Source organism: Salmo salar, chromosome ssa07, assembly GCF_905237065.1.
Source record: "Salmo salar chromosome ssa07, Ssal_v3.1, whole genome shotgun sequence".
NCBI lineage: Eukaryota > Metazoa > Chordata > Actinopteri > Salmoniformes > Salmonidae > Salmo > Salmo salar.
The window spans coordinates 44,562,782-44,581,400 of NC_059448.1; the positions used below are offsets into that span (position 1 = coordinate 44,562,782).

General features: G+C 42.5%; 1 protein-coding gene across 1 annotated transcript in view; it reads left to right on the plus strand.

Moving 5' to 3' along the window:
• Positions 1-18,619, plus strand: part of LOC106609341 (solute carrier family 41 member 2-like) — a 32,702-nt gene that overhangs the window by 9,937 nt on the left and 4,146 nt on the right. The window contains 2 exon segments of the mRNA XM_014208073.2: positions 960-1,091; positions 1,387-1,535. Coding sequence (XP_014063548.2) covers positions 960-1,091; positions 1,387-1,535 — 281 coding nt within the window.

Genomic DNA, 18,619 nt, shown 5'->3' on the forward strand with positions numbered 1-18,619 from the left:
TCTGTTCTCATTTAGGCCTGCCTGATCAGGATAACAAGCACAGGAAGGGAGATGAGCCCAGCTACCACAAAATATACCCTTCTCCAAAACACAACCCTTTTGGTACTGTGCCTCTTTGGGTACTCTTTGGAATGCCCAAATGCGTTTAGTCCCTTTCTGTCTCACTGACCACATCCTCTCTCCTCTACTTTCTGTCAGTGTTGTCTCTCATACACTATTTTGGGTTGGAGTGGTTGTCTGGTCTGCCCACCTGGAAGCTGTGAGTGTTTCTACATGAGCCGTGCTGCGTGGCTAGACTACTCTGAGTCACCTGTGTGCGTGCGTGCGTGCGTGCGTGCGTGCGTGCGTGCGTGCGTGTGTGGATCTAAATTGCCTTGTCCGGCTGTTCTCATGAACAATGTTCCTCTGCTTGATACAAATTACAATCTATATGAGGAAGCTGAGCAGTACTAGATGGGGCACGCTGTCAGTCTTTTTTTTTCTTCCTCTTTCTCCCCCCTTTCTCCTTTTCTCTTTCCCCTTACTTTCCCTGTCTTTGTCTATCCCCACCTCTCTCGTTTTCCCCTCCTCTCTCTCTCTCTCTCTCTCTCCGTAATGCAGTTTTCCCACACCGTAATATGTATTAATTATGTCTGACTGTGGCTATGCATCACTGCTGTCTCATGCTCCTTCTGGTTGAGAAGGCTGCATTCCAAACCAAAACTCACACCCTTCCCTCTGTCCTAATGGATCTGGAAGGACTTGATATATGAAAGTAATATGACAGAGACTACAGTACATCCCTGCTCTTTTGGAGGGAGAGGTTGGGTTACCTCAGATCTGACTGGAAGGCATCAACTGTTTAGGGAAGGATACAAATCTGGGTCCTCGCATTTCTCTCTAACCCTCGCTTCTGTTCTATACTCGGCTGCCTCCAGTCAGCGCCAGCCCTAAGCCAGCCTGTTCTGTCTGTTCTCCAGGTATTGGGGGGAACCTGGTAGCCATCCAGTCTAGTCGTATCTCCACTCACCTGCATTTCCACAGTGCTCCTGGGGAGGTACCAGAGGAAGCCAAAGGCTGCTACTACCCCTGCCGCACCTTCTGTGGCACAGGTAAAGCACCTAACCAATACTCACTTAAACTGTGGAAATGCGATCTGTTTTAACCAGGGCATCCTAAAGGACAGATTGCTTAGCATAGAGAGATTTCTCGTCCCTCTCGCTGTGATTTTAAGACACAAATTGTACAGTAGGTGCTGCAGAAGGTACTATGTTAAGTCACTACCCCATAATTATCTCCAGTCAGTGTTTAGGCTGACAGATACACAGGTTAGGAACCGTCTTAGCATCTGTTCTATTGTTAGACTCAGTTGCACAGTTCCAACTCCTCTCGTCTCCTCTCTCTCAGGAGCCAATCACCGTTCGGCCCAGGTGCTGCTCCTATTGGTGCTCCCGGGTCACCTGATCTTCTTGTACACCATCCACCTGATGAAAAGCGGCCACACCACCCTGACGCCTATCTTCATGACCGTCTACCTGGCTGCCGCCCTCTTACAGGTCAGTGGTGTGCGTGTATGTGTGCGATGGGGTGGTAGGGGTAGTTCCTTTGCGAACTATCCATAGTCTGCAAGTTCCTTTTCCAACTGTGACCTTCATCTGAGCTTGAAATTTCACTGGCTGACATTACTTTCTATTTAAAGCTGTTATTTTGCGAGACACCGCTATTATTGTGACGCTATCACAAGCGAGCTGCGTTCTGAGACCCTCTTTCACTCGGCTTTCATAACGCTTCAACATAAATGAACCACACGCATAAGGAATGTCAACTTGAGATGAGTGCTCCTTCCTAAGTGACATTTGAAGGAAAATCGGGTGCGACAGGAAGCCTAGCGGTTAAGAACGTTGGGCCAGTGACTAGAAAGGTCGCTGGTTTGAATCCCCAAGCCCGACTAGGTGAAAAATCTGTCAACGTGCTCTTGAGCAAGGTACTTAACCCTAATTGCTCCTGTAGATCGCTCTGGATAAGAGCGTTTGCTAAATGACTAAATTGTAAATGTAGAAATGTGTGTATCCTAAGCATTCCTAGAGCTCTGTGGTTTTATCCCTGAAGAAGTCTGACTTGTGTGTTTTACCGCTTTGATGGCATTAGGATCGATTTATGGAAGCAAAGGCTCGTAATGTGAATTGGTGCTTTTACTATAGGTGTGCCATGGCATGCTACGACTGTCTGGAATGTGTGGTATTTTCTAGGTGTGCATTTGCTCTCCGCCTCTATCTTCTTTAAAGTGGTTTGTTGTACACAGCAAGGCCTAACTGCCATCCTGGAAGTCTTGATTCCATGGAACTTAACATTGACCCCGGACTATCAAAGCTTACTCACTACAACTGGTCTTTATAGGAAGGAAGACATATGTTAGTTGCCATTTCTCTTCAATTTCACTAGTGAGCCTTTAAACACTAAGATACTATGAGCAGGAGGGGATATGTATGTATGTATTATTCTTATTCTTATTATTATTATATATATTTTTTAACTAGGCAAGTTAACATTCTTATTTACAATTATTTATTTTTTTACCTTTTATTTAACTAGGCAAGTCAGTTAAGAACAAATTCTTATTTTCAATGATGGCCTAGGATCAGTGGGTTAACTGCCTTGTTCAGGGGCAGAATGACTGATTTTTACCTTGTCAGCTCGCGGATTCGATCTTGCAACCTTTCGGTTACTAGTCCAACACTCTAACCACTAGGCTACCTGCCGCCCTTGACGGCCTACCCCGGCCAAACCCCGACGATGCTGGGCCAGTTGTGCGCCACCCTATGGGACTCCCAATGACGGCCGAATGTGTTACAGCCTATAACATTATTGCAGTATTAACAGATTGAGAAGAGATAATCTAGAAGAGCCGTAGTTGTTTTAGAGCAGTGGTTCCCAACCAGGGGTTCTAGGACCCCTGGGGGTACTTGGCCTATCCACAGGGGGTAGTTGAGAATATTCATGACACCATAGGCCAACTGGTAAAATGCTCATGTGGTACTTCAGAGGTACTCTGGGCAGAGCAAAATTCGGTTGGTGGTACAGTAACCAAAACAGGTTGGGAACCACTGTTTTAGTGTTCAGCGGCATGTGAATATGTTAGCTCTGTACCTTTTTTAAGTGAAGCAATATGCAAACCACCCTTTGCTGATGTGAAAGTAAAGTGAAGAGACTTGTATCAGGCACAGAAAGCCTACTCCTTGTCCGAAGTCTTGCTACGCAACTACGCTGCATTCGATCTCTGTGAGCGTCTTATTAATCTAGGTCAACATCAACACAGGTGAGTTATAAAAAAAGTTTACCTGGACAAGTCATAACAAACTTCATACCGTAGCATGATCACTTGTTAAACATGGTCTTTTTCACAGTTAAGTAGTAAAACGGGTTGGTACCTTTTCAAATATTTAAATACAAAAGATTGGTTAGAATCATGTCTGGCTTGCTTGACAACTCTGAATCCTTTATTGAGTTGGTTATTTTTAATATAGAGAGCCAACTGAGTCCAGGAAATGCTTTATGGTTTCACCTTTGGTGTCTGTCTAGATATGGCCACCTCCAGCAGTCTCCTTTCTGTCTGGATGTGTTCACTGAGCCGGTCACCATTCCATGTGGACACAACTTCTGCAAGGCCTGTATCAGTGGATACTGGGATACCAATGACCTGTGCCAGTGTCCATTATGTAAGGAGATTTTCTACAGAAAACCTGAGCTTTGTGTCAACACAACGTTCAGCGAGGTTGTAGAGAATTTTAAGAAGATGAGAGTCGGAGGTAAAGATGAGTCGCCTGCCAAGCCTGGAGAAGTGTCCTGTGACTTCTGCACTGGGAAGAAGCTCAAGGCCCTGAATTCCTGTCTGGGGTGTCAGACCTCTTACTGTGAGACTCACCTGGAGCCTCATCAGAGAGTCCCAGCCTTGAAGAGACACAAGCTGATCAACCAAGTCAAACTGAAGAGGATACAGCAGTATGCAGTGGATGCGACTCTGGATCCTGATACAGCACATCCTTACCTCATCATGTCTGAGGATGGAAAACAAGTGAAACATGGAGATACAAAACAGGATCTCTCTGACAACCCAGAGAGGTTCAATCTTGTTGTCTATGTATTGGGAAAGGAGGGCTTGTCCTCAAGGAGATTTTACTATGAGGTGATGGTTAACTTCTCTATGGCCAGTGGGATGATTTCGTCCCACCTACGTAACAGCCAGTGGAATTCTGTGGCGCGTTATTCAAATACCTTAGAAATGCTATTACTTCAATTTCTCAAACATATGACTATTTTACACCATTTTAAAGATCTCGTTAATCTAACCACACTGTCCGATTTCAAAAAGGCTTTACAACGAAAGCAAAACATTAGATTATGTCAGCAGAGTACCCAGCCAGAAATAATCAGACACCCATTTTTCAAGCTAGCATATAATGTCACATAAACCCAAACCACAGCTAAATGCAGCACTAACCTTTGATGATCTTCATCAGATGACACACCTAGGACATTATGTTATACAATACATGCATGTTTTGTTCAATCAAGTCCATATTTATATCAAAAACCAGCTTTTTACATTAGCATGTGACGTTCAGAACTAGCATACCCCCCGCAAACTTCCGGTGAATTTACTAAATTACTCACGATAAACGTTCACAAAAAGCATAACAATTATTTTAAGAATTATAGATACAGAACTCCTCTATGCACTCGCTATGTCCGATTTTAAAATAGCTTTTCGGTGAAAGCACATTTTGCAATATTCTGAGTAGATAGCCCGGCATCACAGGGCTAGCTATTTAGACACCCACCAAGTTTAGCACTCACCAAAATCAGATTTACTATAAGAAAAATGTTATTACCTTTGCTGTTCTTCGTCAGAATGCACTCCCAGGACTTCTACTTCAATAACAAATGTTGGTTTGGTTCAAAATAATCCATAGTTATATCCAAATAGCGGTGTTTTGTTCGTGCGTTCAAGACACTATCCGAAGTGTAAATTAGGTTCACGCGCACGACGCATTTCGTGACAAAAAAATTCTAAATATTCCATTACCGTACTTCGAAGCATGTCAACCGCTGTTTCAAATCAATTTTTATGCCATTTTTCTCGTAAAAAAGCGATAATATTCCGACCGGGAAAGCGTGTTTACGTTCAAAGAGAGAGAAAATAAAAGCATGGGATCCCCTCGTGCACGAGCCTGAGTCTCATAGTACTCTGACCGGCCACTATCCAAACGCGCTAATGTTTTTCAGCCAGGGGCTGCCTCGATATCATTCAGCTTTTTCCCGGGTTCTGGGAGCCTATGGGAGCCGTAGGAAGTGTCACGTTACAGCAAAGATCCTCAGTTTTCAATAAACAGAGCCAAGAAGAACAAGAACTTGTCAGAGAGGGCACTTCCTGTAAGGAATCTTCTCAGGTTTTTGCCTGCCATATGAGTTCTGTTATACTCACAGACACCATTCAAACAGTTTTAGAAACTTTAGGGTGTGTTCTATCCAAAGCCAATAATTATATGCATATTCTAGTTACTGGGCAGGAGTAGTAACCAGATTAAATCGGGTACGTTTTTTTATCCGGCCGTGTCAATACTGCCCCCTAGCCCTAACAGGTTAAAGGAAAGACTAAGTGGGATTTAGGAGTGGCCAGAGTCCATCAACAGGAAGGGGGATATCACACTGAGTGCTGAGAATGGGTACTGGACTCTGTGCCTGAGGAATGGAGAATATGAGGCTCTTGCTAAACCCAGTGTCCCCCTCTCCCTGAGAGAAAAGCCCCAGAAGGTGGGGGTGTTTGTTGATTATGAGGAGGGTCAGGTCTCCTTTTATAATGTGGAGGCCAGGTCTCTTATCTACTCTTTCACTGGCTGTACCTTCACTGATAAACTCTATCCATTTTTCTGCCCCTGTCTTAATGATGATGGTGAAAACTCTACCCCTCTGATCATCGCTCCTGTCAATGACACAGACAGAGTTTAACCTTAAAGTATAGTTGATGGGCATTCTTTGGAGGAGACTGCAGTGTCATATGAATGTCACAAATGGTTGTTTTATGTCCTTATACTCCTTAATGATATCTCGTCTCTCTCTCTCTCTCTCTCTCTCTCTCTCTCTCTCATTGTTATTATGAAAAATCAAAGCAGTACATGTATCCCCACTCCTAAAAAAGTGTAATAAATAATTCCTTAATAAAATGCTTATAGAAAAGGGTTTCTAGGGCATTTATTTTACATGTAATGCCATAGCCACTCTCTCTTTCACATGGGACAATGAGGAATTCTTTCTCTCAATGCTATTTATAGGAATTATATCCTTCTCCTTTAAAGTAGCTTGAATCATGGGAACTTGATCCTTAGTCTGGGGTTGTGGTCTCCCATTGGGCTAGTGGTAAGTCCTCGCATTGCTTTCCATGTCTTTACTACTTCATCCAGTAACTAGTGTCAGCGATGGGATAGTGCCTTTGTTTCAAAAGGGAGAGGTTTGCCGTGGTAGTCCTCGGAGAGAACTTGAAAGAAGGTGCATAGGCATGCTTCCCAAAGGAGGGTGTTGCAACTATCCACCTCATTTTCAAACATTGCTATGGGCACAGCCAAACAACGGAAGTGATACATTTGACTTCTGCTTTACTTCCCTACTGCAGCGCAGCAGTGGCAACCTCTGTGGGTGACTCTTGCCAGAGTAAATTTTTTTAAGGAGTCTATTTAGAGCATAAAAGTCAAGTAAGCCTAAATGAGTATAAGTGTAATGTCATATTTATTTCATTCAAGTTCGCAAAAATTAGCTAGGCCTACTAGTTCTTTTATGATAACGTTAGTTGTGTCAAAGTTGAGGGCCATCAACTAAGCCAATAATGATAAATGTAGGCTACACCTACAGTGCATTCGGAAGGTATTCAAACCCCTTTTTTAATTTTTCCACATTTTGTTACATTACAGCCTTAATCCTAAATGGATTAAATCATTTATTCCCCTCATCAATCTACACACAATACCCCATAAACTGAAATATCACATTTACATAAGTATTCAGACCCTTTACTCAGTACTTCGTTGAAGCACCTTTGGCAGCGATTACAGCCTCGAGTCTTCTTGGGTATGACGCTCCAAGCTTGGCACACCTGTATTTGGGGAGTTTCTCCTAGTCTTCTCTGCAGATCCTCCCAAGCTCTGTCAGGTTGGATGGGGAGCGTCACTGCACAGCTATTTTCAGTTCTCTCCAGAGATGTTTGATCGGGTTCAAGTCTGAGCTCTGGCTGGGCCACTCACTGACATTCAGAGACTTGTCCCGAAGCCACTCTTGTGTTGTCTTGGCTGTGTGCTTAGGGTCGTTGTCCTGTTGGAAGGTGAACCTTGGCCCCAGTCTGAGGTCCTGAGCACTCTGGAGCAGGTTTTCATCAAGGATCTCTCTACTTTGCTACGTTCATCTTTCCCTCGATCCTAACTAGTCTCCCAGTCCCTGCCACTGAAAAACATCCCCACAGCATGATGCTGCCACCACCATGCTTCACCGTAGGGATGGTGACATGTTTCTTCCTGTCGTGACGCTTGGCATTCAGGCCAAAGAGTTCAATCTTGGTTTCGTCAGACCAGAGAATCTTGTTTCTCATGGTCTGAGAGTCTTTAGGTGTCTTTTGGCAAACTCCAAGCAGGCTGTCATGTGCCTTTTACTGAAGAGTGGCTTCCGTCTGGCCAATCTACCATAAAGGCCTGCTTGGTGGAGTGCTGCAGAGATGGTTGTCTTCTGGAAGGTTCTCCCATCTCCATAGAGGAACTCTAGAGCTCTGTCAGAGTGACTCTACTGATTGCTCAGTTTGGCCGGGAGGCCATCTCTAGGAAGAGTCTTGGTGGTTCCAAACTTCTTCCACTGAAGAATGATGGAGAGTACTGTGTTCTTGTGGACCTTCAATTCAGCAGACATTTTTTGGTACCCTTACTCAGATCTGTGCCCTGACACAATCCTGTCTCGGAGATCTACGGACAATTCCCTCAACCTCATGGCTTTGTTTTTGACATGCACTGTCAACTGTGGGACCTTAGTTTGGAAAGGCACACACCTGTCTAAATATGTCCAATCAATTGAGTTTACCATAGGTGGACTCCAATCAAGTTGTAGAAACATCTCAAGGATGATCAATGGAAAGAGGATGCACCTGAGCTCAATTTCGAGTCTCATAGCAAAGGGTCTGAATACTTTTGTCAATAAGGTATTTCTGTTTTTTATTTGTAATAGATTTGCTAAAATTTCTAAACCTGTTTTTGCTTTGTCATTATGGGGTTTTGTGTGTAGATTGCTGAGGAAAATGTTTTATTTAATCAATTTTCCAATAGAGCTGTAACGTATCAAAATGTGGAAAAAGTCAAGGGGTCTGAATACTTTCCAAAGGCACCGTTTAAAACGTTGGTGACCATCCACACTAGATGAAAGTTTATCGTTCTACAGTCCTACACCTGTCAATCGACTGATCGATGCATCCTACTGCGTGCTGCATATTAATACGGTGGTAACACAAGCCCATTCGGTGCTTTCAGGGTGTGTTCATTGTCATAGTGACAACTGCAAATAATGTCAATGTGCTTGTAGGCCTAATAACAACCATTTTTATATACAGTTCCTTCAGAAAGTATTGACTTTTCCCCCATGACTTTTTCCACATTTTGTTGTTAAAGCCTGAATTTAAAATGGAGATGTTGTCACTGGCCCACACACACTACCCCATAATGTCAAATTGGAATTCAACCCTTTTGTTATGGCAAGTCTAAATAAATTCAGGAGTAAAAATGTGCATAACAAATCGTATAATAAGTTGCATGGACTCATTCCGTGTTCAATAATAGTGGTTAACATGATTTTCTGTGTGACTACCCCGTCTCTGTACCCCACACATACAATTATCTGTATGGTCCCTCAATCGAGCAGTGAATTTCAAGTGCAGATTCAACCACAAAGACCTGGGGCGTTTTTCAATGCTTCGCAAAGAAGGACCATACAGGAAGGGGGAAAAAAATAATCAGATGCTGAATTCCTTTCTCTACCAGTGGCGTGTGTTCATGGAAACCAAGGGAAGTCAGGCTTCCCCCAATAATTTTATATTGGTACATTTTTTAATCTCTCTGTGTTGCATAATTTTTCTTCAGTTTGCAAGAGGCTCAATGTATCTCGCCAGAGAAAGCATCTGAGTGAGCAAAACAGTGCCCCTCTGTCTCTGTATGTGTAGGTCATCTATCTGATACTGTCAGGTCCAAAAGAGTATGACATTGTTGCTGCATTGAATGCAAGGGAAGCCAGTGAGAATTTGGCCTCCCTTGATGATATAAATAACAATAATAGCCAATCAGAGTTGAGCTAAACTGAGTGAGCTCAACTGTGAATGGTCCTGTAGCACCAAAAAAAGGGGAAGGCAGTTTGGATTTGGCTTCACTCCAATCACATCGAGGGCATAGGTCATTGACCGAAACTCATTGTGCAGCTAGTTGTCTTGTTGTCCTCCAGTGGCTAGCTAGCTAAAATTGCCCCTTTTCTAAATTGGCTATGGATGGGGATAGGGATTTGGACTTGTCCTTTTAGTTTTATTCTCCGTACTGGCCAATAATTATAAAAACGATTCTAATCCAACCATAAATTCATACATTGTGCCCCTGGCCGACGAGGATGGAAGATGAATGTGTTTATTTTTTCTGTATTTTTCTTTACTTAACTAGGCAAGTCAGTTCTTATTTACAATGACTGCCTACATGTATGTAGCTAGATGTAGAAGGCTAATGTTAACTAGTTAACGTTGACCATGAAAGGAAGTTAGGCTAGCAAGCAAGCATTTTAGCCAGGTAGCCTAAGACAACAAAAAATGAAAGTGTGTACTGTATGACAGAGTTATAGTTACCTTTCCATCAACATGAAAGAGAAGAATATGGGTTTCTCTACAAGTTGGGTGAGTCAACATGTTTTTTTCTACTTGCACGAGCATACATAGAGTTGAAGTCGGAAGTTTACATACACCTTAGCCAAATACATTTAAACTCAGTTTTTCACAATTCCTGATATTTAATCCTAGTAAAAATTCCCTGTCTTAGGTCAGTTAGGATCACCTCTTTATTTTAAGAATGTGAAATGTCAGAATAATAGTATAATTATTTATTTCAGCTTTTATTTCTTTCATCACATTCCCAGTGGGTCAGAAGTTTACATACACTCAATTAGTATTTGGTAACATTGCCTTTAAATTGTTTAACTTGGGTCAAATGTTTATGGTAGCCTTCCACAAGCTTCCCACAATAAATTGGGTGAATTTTGGCCCATTCCTCCTGACAGAGCTGGTGTAACTGAGTCAGGTTTGTAGGCCTCGTTGCTCGCATACGCTTTTCCAGTTCTGCCCACAAATTTTCTATGAGATTGAGGTCAGGGATTTGTGATGACCACTCCAATACACTGACTTTGTTGTCCTTATGCCATTTTGCCACAACTTTGGAAGTATGCTTGGGGTCATTGTCCATTTGGAAGACCAATTTGCAACCAAGCTTTATAACTTCCTGACTGATGTCTTGAGATGTTGCTTCAATATATCCACATCATTTCTATTTTGTGAAGTGCACCAGTCCCTCCTGCAGCAAAGCACCCCCACAATATGATGCTGCCACCACCGTGCTTCACTGTCGGGATGGTGTTCTTCGGCTTGCAAGCATCCCCCTTTTTCCTCCAGATATAATGATGGTCATTATGGCCAAACAGTTCTATTTTTATTTCATCAGACCAGAGGACATTTCTCCAAAAAGTACAATCTTTGTCCCCATGTCCAGTTGCAAACCGTAGTCTGGCTTTTTATGGAGGTTTTGGAGCAGTGGCTTCTTCCTTGCTGAGCGGCCTTTCAGGTTATGTGGATATAGATACTTTTGTACCTGTTTCCTCCAGCATCTTCACAAGATCCTTTACTGTTGTTCTGGGATTGATTTTTCGCATCAAAGTACGTTCATCTCTATTAGACAGAACGTGTCTCCTTCTTGAGCGGTATGACGGCTGCGTGGTCCCATGGTGTTTATACTTGCGTACTATTGTTTATACAGATGAACGTGGTACCTTCAGGCGTTTGGAAATTTCTCCCAAGGATGAACCAGTCTTGTGGAGGTCTACAATTCTTTTTTGCTGAGGTCTTGGCTGATTTTCTTTTGATTTTCTCATGATGTCAAGCAAAGAGGCACTGAGTTTGAAGGTAGGACGTCAAATACATCCACAGGTACACCTCCAATTGACTGAAATGATGTCAATTAGCCTATCAGAAGCTTCTAAAGCCATGACAACATTTTCTGGAATTTTCCAAGCTGTTTAAAGGCACAGTCAACTTAGTGTATGTAAACTTCTGACCCACTGGAATTTTGATACAGTGAATTATAAGTAAAATAATCTGTCTGTGAACAATTGTTGCAAAAATCACTTGTCATGCACAAAGTAGATGTCCTAACCAACTTGCCAAAACTATAGTTTGTTAACAACAAATTTGTGGAGTGGTTGACAAACGAGTTTTAATGACTCCAACCTAAGTGTATGTAAACTTCCGACTTCAACTGTACATGCATACGTACATACAGAAATCAGAACCATGAACATCCTCATCATATATAGCCACACCGTGGACAACCACATCCAGCTTCGTTGGACTAAATCGTTTTTGGTATATTTTAGTTGTCACTGTATTAGACTAAGCATAGGTGATTATGTTGAAATGGTGCTGGAATAGTGGAGGCATCTCCTGTTTTCTTTGCAACTTGCGGTAACTCTCAGTGGTTCTAAATCAATAGTTGTTTAGTGGTCTGAAAATGTTGGAAACATTAACTTGCTTGAGCATTCTGTAGGTCATGTAACTAACTGTTTGTTACATGCAATATGCATTTTGTACTTCACTGGACAGAGATTGCTCTCTGGTTTTGATGAAAAAAGGTGTGGTTGAATTTATGCTGCGACTGTGTGTTCTTATTGTCTCGGCAAGGCATATGAACTAACAGGTTATAGAGAAAACAACGAAATTATCACAACACAAGTTTTAATATGGCTTTTTTTCTGTCTTGGCTTCCCCAGTGATTTTTACCCACTCACAGCTACTGATCATTACAAAGATACAGGCATCCTGTCTAACTCAGTTGCCGAAGAGGAAGGAAACTGCTCAGGGATTTCACCATGTGACCAATGGTGGTTTTAAAACAGTTATAGAGTTTTATGGTTGTGATATGAGAGAACTGAGGATCGATCAACATTGTAGTTACTCAAAAATACTGACCTAAATGACAGAGTGAAAAGGAAGCCTGTACAGAATAAAAATATTCCAAAACATGCATCCTGTTTACAATAATGCACTAAAGTAAAACTGCAGAAAATGTGGCAAAAGAATTTGCTTTTTGTACTGAATACAAAACGTTATGTTTGGGGCCAACACAACACAACACATCACTGAGTACTACTCTTCATATTTTCAAGCATAGTGGTGGCTGCATCGTTATGGGTATGCTTGTCATCGGCAATAACTATGCAGTGTTTTAGGTTAAAAATAAACAACAGAATATAAGCGCATGCAAAAACCAAGAGGGAAACCTTTCCAACAGACACTGGGAGACATTCACCGTTTCATCAGAACAATAACCTCAAACACAAGGCCAAATTCACGGGTTGCTTACCAAGATGACATTGAATGTTCCTGAGTGGCTTAGTTACAGTTTTGACTTAAATAGGCTCAAATCTATGGCAAGACTTGAAAATGGCTGTCTAGCAATGATCAACAATCAACTTGACAGAGCTTGAAGAATTTTACAAAGAATAATGGGCAAATACTGTACATTCCAGTTGGCAAAGCTCTTAGAGACTTACCCTGAAAGACTCACAGCTGTAATCGCAGCCAAAGGTGCTTCTACAAAGTATTTATTAAGGGTTGTGAAACTTTAAAAAATGAGATTTCTGTATTTCATTTTCAATAAATTAGCTACATTTTCTAAAAACATGTTTTCACTTTGTCGTTATGGGGTATTGTGTGTAGATGGGTCAGAGAAATATTTAATCAATTTTGAATTCAGGCTGTAACACAACAAAATGTGGAATAAGTCAAGGGGTTTGAATACTTTCTCAAGGCACTATAATCTGCGAAAGAAGTTGGCTGGCTTGCTTGCCAGTCTAGGCTACTTCCAGACACAAGACCTTGTTAGCTTGAAACAGTCTATCTAAAACAGTGAGTTTTTGAAACATAGCTTTGTACTGTTTCGACATTGTGAAAGTAAAAACACTTCCCACGTTTGAACGCACACACACACACACACACACACATATATATATACACGAGACACCCAAAGCATGCCTCTAAAACACATCTCGTTCAGTCGTCATTCCTAATGAGGAGAATTGAAACCGAGGCTAAATGGGCCCATGTGGCTCAGCTGGTAGAGCATGGTGCTTGCAACGCCAGGGTAGTGGGTTCCATATTCAGCCCCCTTTAACCTCAGACTCCGATTGTCATACATTTCAGGGAGCTAAATGAAATGACACATTCATTCCTATTAGGAAAATAAAACGAGTATTAATTTAATGCCAATTAAATAAGAACAGTTTGATTAAATCATTCCTAAATAAAATGTTTATAGAGGCTTTATGTTTTTTTATTTTATTTACTTAGCCCTTGTAGTCTATGGTCTGGTGTCCTATTGTGCTAGTGCTAAGACAGGATGAAACATCTCTTGCGTTGTCTTCCATGTCTTTACTACTTCACCCTGTAACTCTGATGTCAGAGATGGGATGGTGCCGTCGTGCAATAGTCTGAGTTGTGCCCTGGTAGTCCTTGGAGGGGACTTGAAAGAGTGCACAGGCATGCTTCCCAAAAGAGGGTGTTGCAACTATACCAATGAAAGGTGTACTATGACCACTGCTGATAGGTTTAACCTTACTAGCACTGAGATGTATGAACAGGAGGCTATGTAATATCAATTTTCCAGTAGATTAGAGCAAAGAAAATGGCAAATGACAGTTTAACTCTGTATAAAGATTACTTTCAGGTAACTGGCAAAATAAAGGAAACGCCAACATAGTGTCTTAATAGGGCGTTGATCCGCCAGAACAGCTTCAGTGCACTTTGGCAGGGATTCTACAAGCTTCTGGAACTCTATTAGAGGGATGCGAAACCATTCTTCCACAAGAAATTCCATAATTTGGTGGTGGTGGAAAACACTGCCTTTAGGCGCCACTCCAGAATCTCCCGTAAGTGTTGAATTGGGTTGAGATCTGATGACTGAGAAGGCCTTGGCATATCGTGAAACATCAGCAAGTTGAGCAGTCTTCGTCAGTGACGCTCCTGCCAAACGTGCCCCAACAATCACCCCTCTTTCAAAGTCACTGCGATCTCTTCTAGCCATGGTAGACAAAATAATGTGCAACTGGGCCTGACCAGCATTTTTATACATGACCCTATGCAGATGTGTTGTTAATTCCACACCTGTGTGGATGCACCTGCTTTCAATATACTTTTGTATCCCTCATTTACTCAAGTGTTTCCTTTTATTTTGGCAGTTACCTGCATGTTCCTTTTGAGAGCAGCCATACGCAGACAGACGGGCAAAGAGGGGGCTATTGACGTCACTATGCTGAAGTAAAAGTAAAGTGGAGATACTTCTATATCAGACACAAAACTTTACTTTCCAGTTCTTCAGAAATCGCTCTACAACTACGCAGTGTCTTTTATTCCTGTGGTTCTCTAAGGGCAGTAAGAACAACATCAACACCAACAGATACACTCAATGTTTTACAAGATCAAGTGAACATGGCTTCTCCTGTTTTTCTTATTTTGAACACGTGTATTTGGTTAAAGCCTTTTTATAACTGAAATGGTCAACCTTTAGAGGATTCGTTTATATTTTTCCCTGTCTCTCTGGATGTGTTCACTGAGCCAGTCTCTCTTCCATGTGGACACAACTTCTGCAAGGCCTGTATCAGAGGATGCTGGGATACCAATGGCCTGTACCAGTGTCAATTATGTAAGGATAAGTTCTATAGAGAACCTGAGCTTTGTGTCAAAACAATGTTCAGAGAGAATGTAGATGCATTTTTAGAAGATGAGGGTCAGAGGTAAAGATGAGTCCCCTGCCAATCCAGGAGAAGTGTCTTGTGACTTCTGCACTGGGAAGAAGCTCAAGGCCCTGAAGTCCCGTCTGGTGTCAGACCTCTGATCAACCCTGTGGAGAACCTGGAAGACAGGATCTGTAAGAAGCACGACAGACTCCTGGAGCTATTCTGTAGAATTGACCAGACGTGTGTTTTGTGTCATGTGCTTGAAAGCAGACCACATGACTCATGACACTGTCCCTCTAGAGGAAGAGTTTGGAGAGGGGAAGGCTCAGTTGGGGAAGACTGAGGCAGAGGTTCAGTAGATGATCCAGGAAAGACTGCAGAAGGTTAATGTGGTCAAATACTCAGTAGAGCTCAGCGAGAGAGCGATTTCAGTGTACAGGTCTTCACTCCTCTGGTGCGCTCCATTGAGAGAAGCCAAACTGAGCTCATTGAGGTGATTGAGGGGGTGCAGAGAGGCAGGCTGAAGGGCTCATTAAAGAGCTGGAGCAGGAAATCACTGAGCTAAAGAGGAGAAGCACTGAGCTGGAGCAACTCTTACACACTGAGGACCACCTCCTCCAGAGGTTTCCATCCCTCTGCACAGCTCCTCCCACCAAGGACTGCGCCGAGATCAGTGATCTGTGTGTGGGGACTGTAAGGAGAGCTGAGGAACTCTATCCATACTTCTGCCCGAGTAATAATATGTGGTGAAAACTCTGCCCCTCTGATCATCACCCCTTTCAATCACCCAATATGATTTTTAATGTCATAACTGTCAGTCGTGAAGAGAAGGCAGTGTGAAAAATTACTATTTTAAAGGTCCTTAATAACGATATCTGGTAATATCTCTCTGTCACATGAAAAGTTTGTTTCAATTCATCTTAAATAAAGTAGGATTTATTTTATTTACATGTGATGCAGTTATCCCCCCTCCATGCCAGCTATTAAGTAAAAAAATACCCTGTTTGTCTGAACATGTATCTCTGCACTCCCACTAACAGAGAGGACAGTGGAATCTTTCGACTAAACTGCTGGTCCTAAATCGCATAAATGTTTCTGTGGCCATGTAAATAGACGTGTTGCCCTATGCTTGTGAGCAGCCCCAGTGTACAGTGCCTGTTCAGGCTGTTCTCTCTCTGAGGAGTGGAAAGTCCCCCCTGCTGTGTTTGCTCAGGGTGTTATCTCCCAGTCAGCAGCCTCTCTCTCACTCGCGCTCTCTAACCCCAGTACACACTCACACCCTCAGCTGCTGCACTCGACTCTGCCCTCTACTAAAATCTGTGTGTTCTCTCTGAGAATTCAACCTCAATCCCTGTCTCCCTCTACTTTAGAGAACTCCCCTTGCTTTCCCACACTTTCCTTGGTAGGATTCTTTGAATGGGGCTTCAGTGGTTTCAGAGATGGCATCATGCAATTCCGGCTGTGCCTTTCCCACCTTTCAAGCCTGACACGAACAGTACAGAGAGGCCCATCCAGGATCATCAATGTCTTCCACAATTTGTTAGATCAAAGTAGATCGCTAGAGTGAAGGAACATTTTGTTTTCTGAACAGATGGTCCTGAATTGCGCATCTTGTTTCATACACTTTCATTGGTTTTCACTTAGGTGCATGGTAGAGATATCTTGGGGAGACAGTCATGACCCCCTCCTCAGACCTTTTGGCAGAACACCCAGAATATGTTCTATAAGTTAAGATAGGAGACGTTGCCAGACACTTGCAGGAACCAAACGTTAATTATGAATAACTAATAAGCTAAATCATGCAAATATACAGTGCATTCAAGTATTCAGACCCCTTGACTTTTTCCTCATCAATCTACACACAATATCCCATAATAACAAAGCAAAAACAGGTTTTTAGAAATGTTTGCAAATGTATTAAAAATAAAAAACTTAAATATTACATTTGCATAAGTATTCAGACCCTTTATTCAGTACTTTGTTGAAGTACCTTTGGCAGAGGAAAGCAGCATCGAGTCGTCTTGGATATGACGCTACAAGCTTGGCACACCTGTATTTGGGGAGTTTCTCCCATTCTTCTCTGCAGATCCTCTCAAGCTCTGCCAGGTTGGATGGGGAGCGTCGCTGCATAGCTATTTTCAGGTCTCTTCAGAGATGTTCGATCGGGTTCAAGTCTGGGCTCTGGCTCGGCCACTCAAGGACATTCAGAGACTGGTCCCGAAGCCACTCTTGTGTTGTCTTGGCTTAGGGTTGTTGTCCTGTTGGAAGGTGAACCTTTGCCCTAGTCTGAGGTCCTGAGCGCTCTGGAGCAGGTTTTCATCAAGGATCTCTCCATACTTTACGCCGTTCATCTTTCCCTCGATCCTGACTAGTCTCACAGTCCCTGCCACTGAAAAACATCCCCACAGCATGATGCTGCCATCATGCTAGCTGTTGTGCCTTTTACTGAGGAGTGGCTTCCATCTGGCCACTACCATAAAGGCCTGATTGGTGGTCTGGCCACTCTCCCATCTCCACAGAGGAACTCTAGAGCTATGTCAGTGACCATCGTGTTCTTGGTCGCCTCCCTGACCATGCCCCTTCTCCCCCGATAGCTCAGTTTGAGTGGGCGGACAACTCTAGGAAGAGTCTTGGTGGTTCCAAAACTTCTTTGATTTAAGAATGATGGAGGGCACTGTGTACTTGGGGGGCCTTCAATGCTGCAGACATTATTTGATACCCTTCCCCAGAACTGTGCCTTGACACAATTCTGTCTCGAAGCTCTACGGACAATTACTTCGACCTCATGGCTTGGTTTTTGCCCTGACATGCACTGTCAACTGTGGGACCTTTTTATATAGACAGGTGTGTGCCTTTCCAAATCACATCCAATCAATTGAATTTACCACAGGTGTACTCCAAGTGCAGAAACATCTCAAGGATGATCAATGGAAACAGGATGAACCTGAGCTCAATTGAGTCTCATTGCAAAGGGTCTGAATACTTATGTAAATAAGGTATTTATTTTTTTTGTAATACATTTGCAAAAATGTCAACCTGTGTTTGCTTTGTCATTTATGGGGTATTGTGTATAGATTTTATAGGCAAAAAAATGTAATACATTTTGGAATAAGGCTGTAATTTAAAAAGGGTATACTTTCAAGGGAATACTTTCCGAATGCACTGTAACTTGTCTGTGTAAGCAGTATATAAGAGAACTAACTGGACTGCCCTGGCGGAGCTCCTGACAGACCAAGTACTACTTGGTGCATTAAGTTTGTTGGAACCTCTCCAGCTTGCTGATTAATAAAGCATGATTCATTTAAGATTGACTTCAGGTGTCCCTGTTGGTAATTTCCACGACACTAGCTAAACACGGAATTTGAAATGTTAGTGTGTAATTGAGATGGGACAGAGGAGCATCTTGACCTTCACCATTGTCTTTCTGAGAGACCTGTTGTGGTAGGCCCTCTTATTGGCCTGAATTTGATCATGCTGATATTGAGGGAGTACTACAGTTGGAAATAGGCTTTGTTGCTAACTCTGGTACTTTTAAATTGACGTTGACCATGAAATCTTGATTCATGCACACTGTCCCTATCAAATA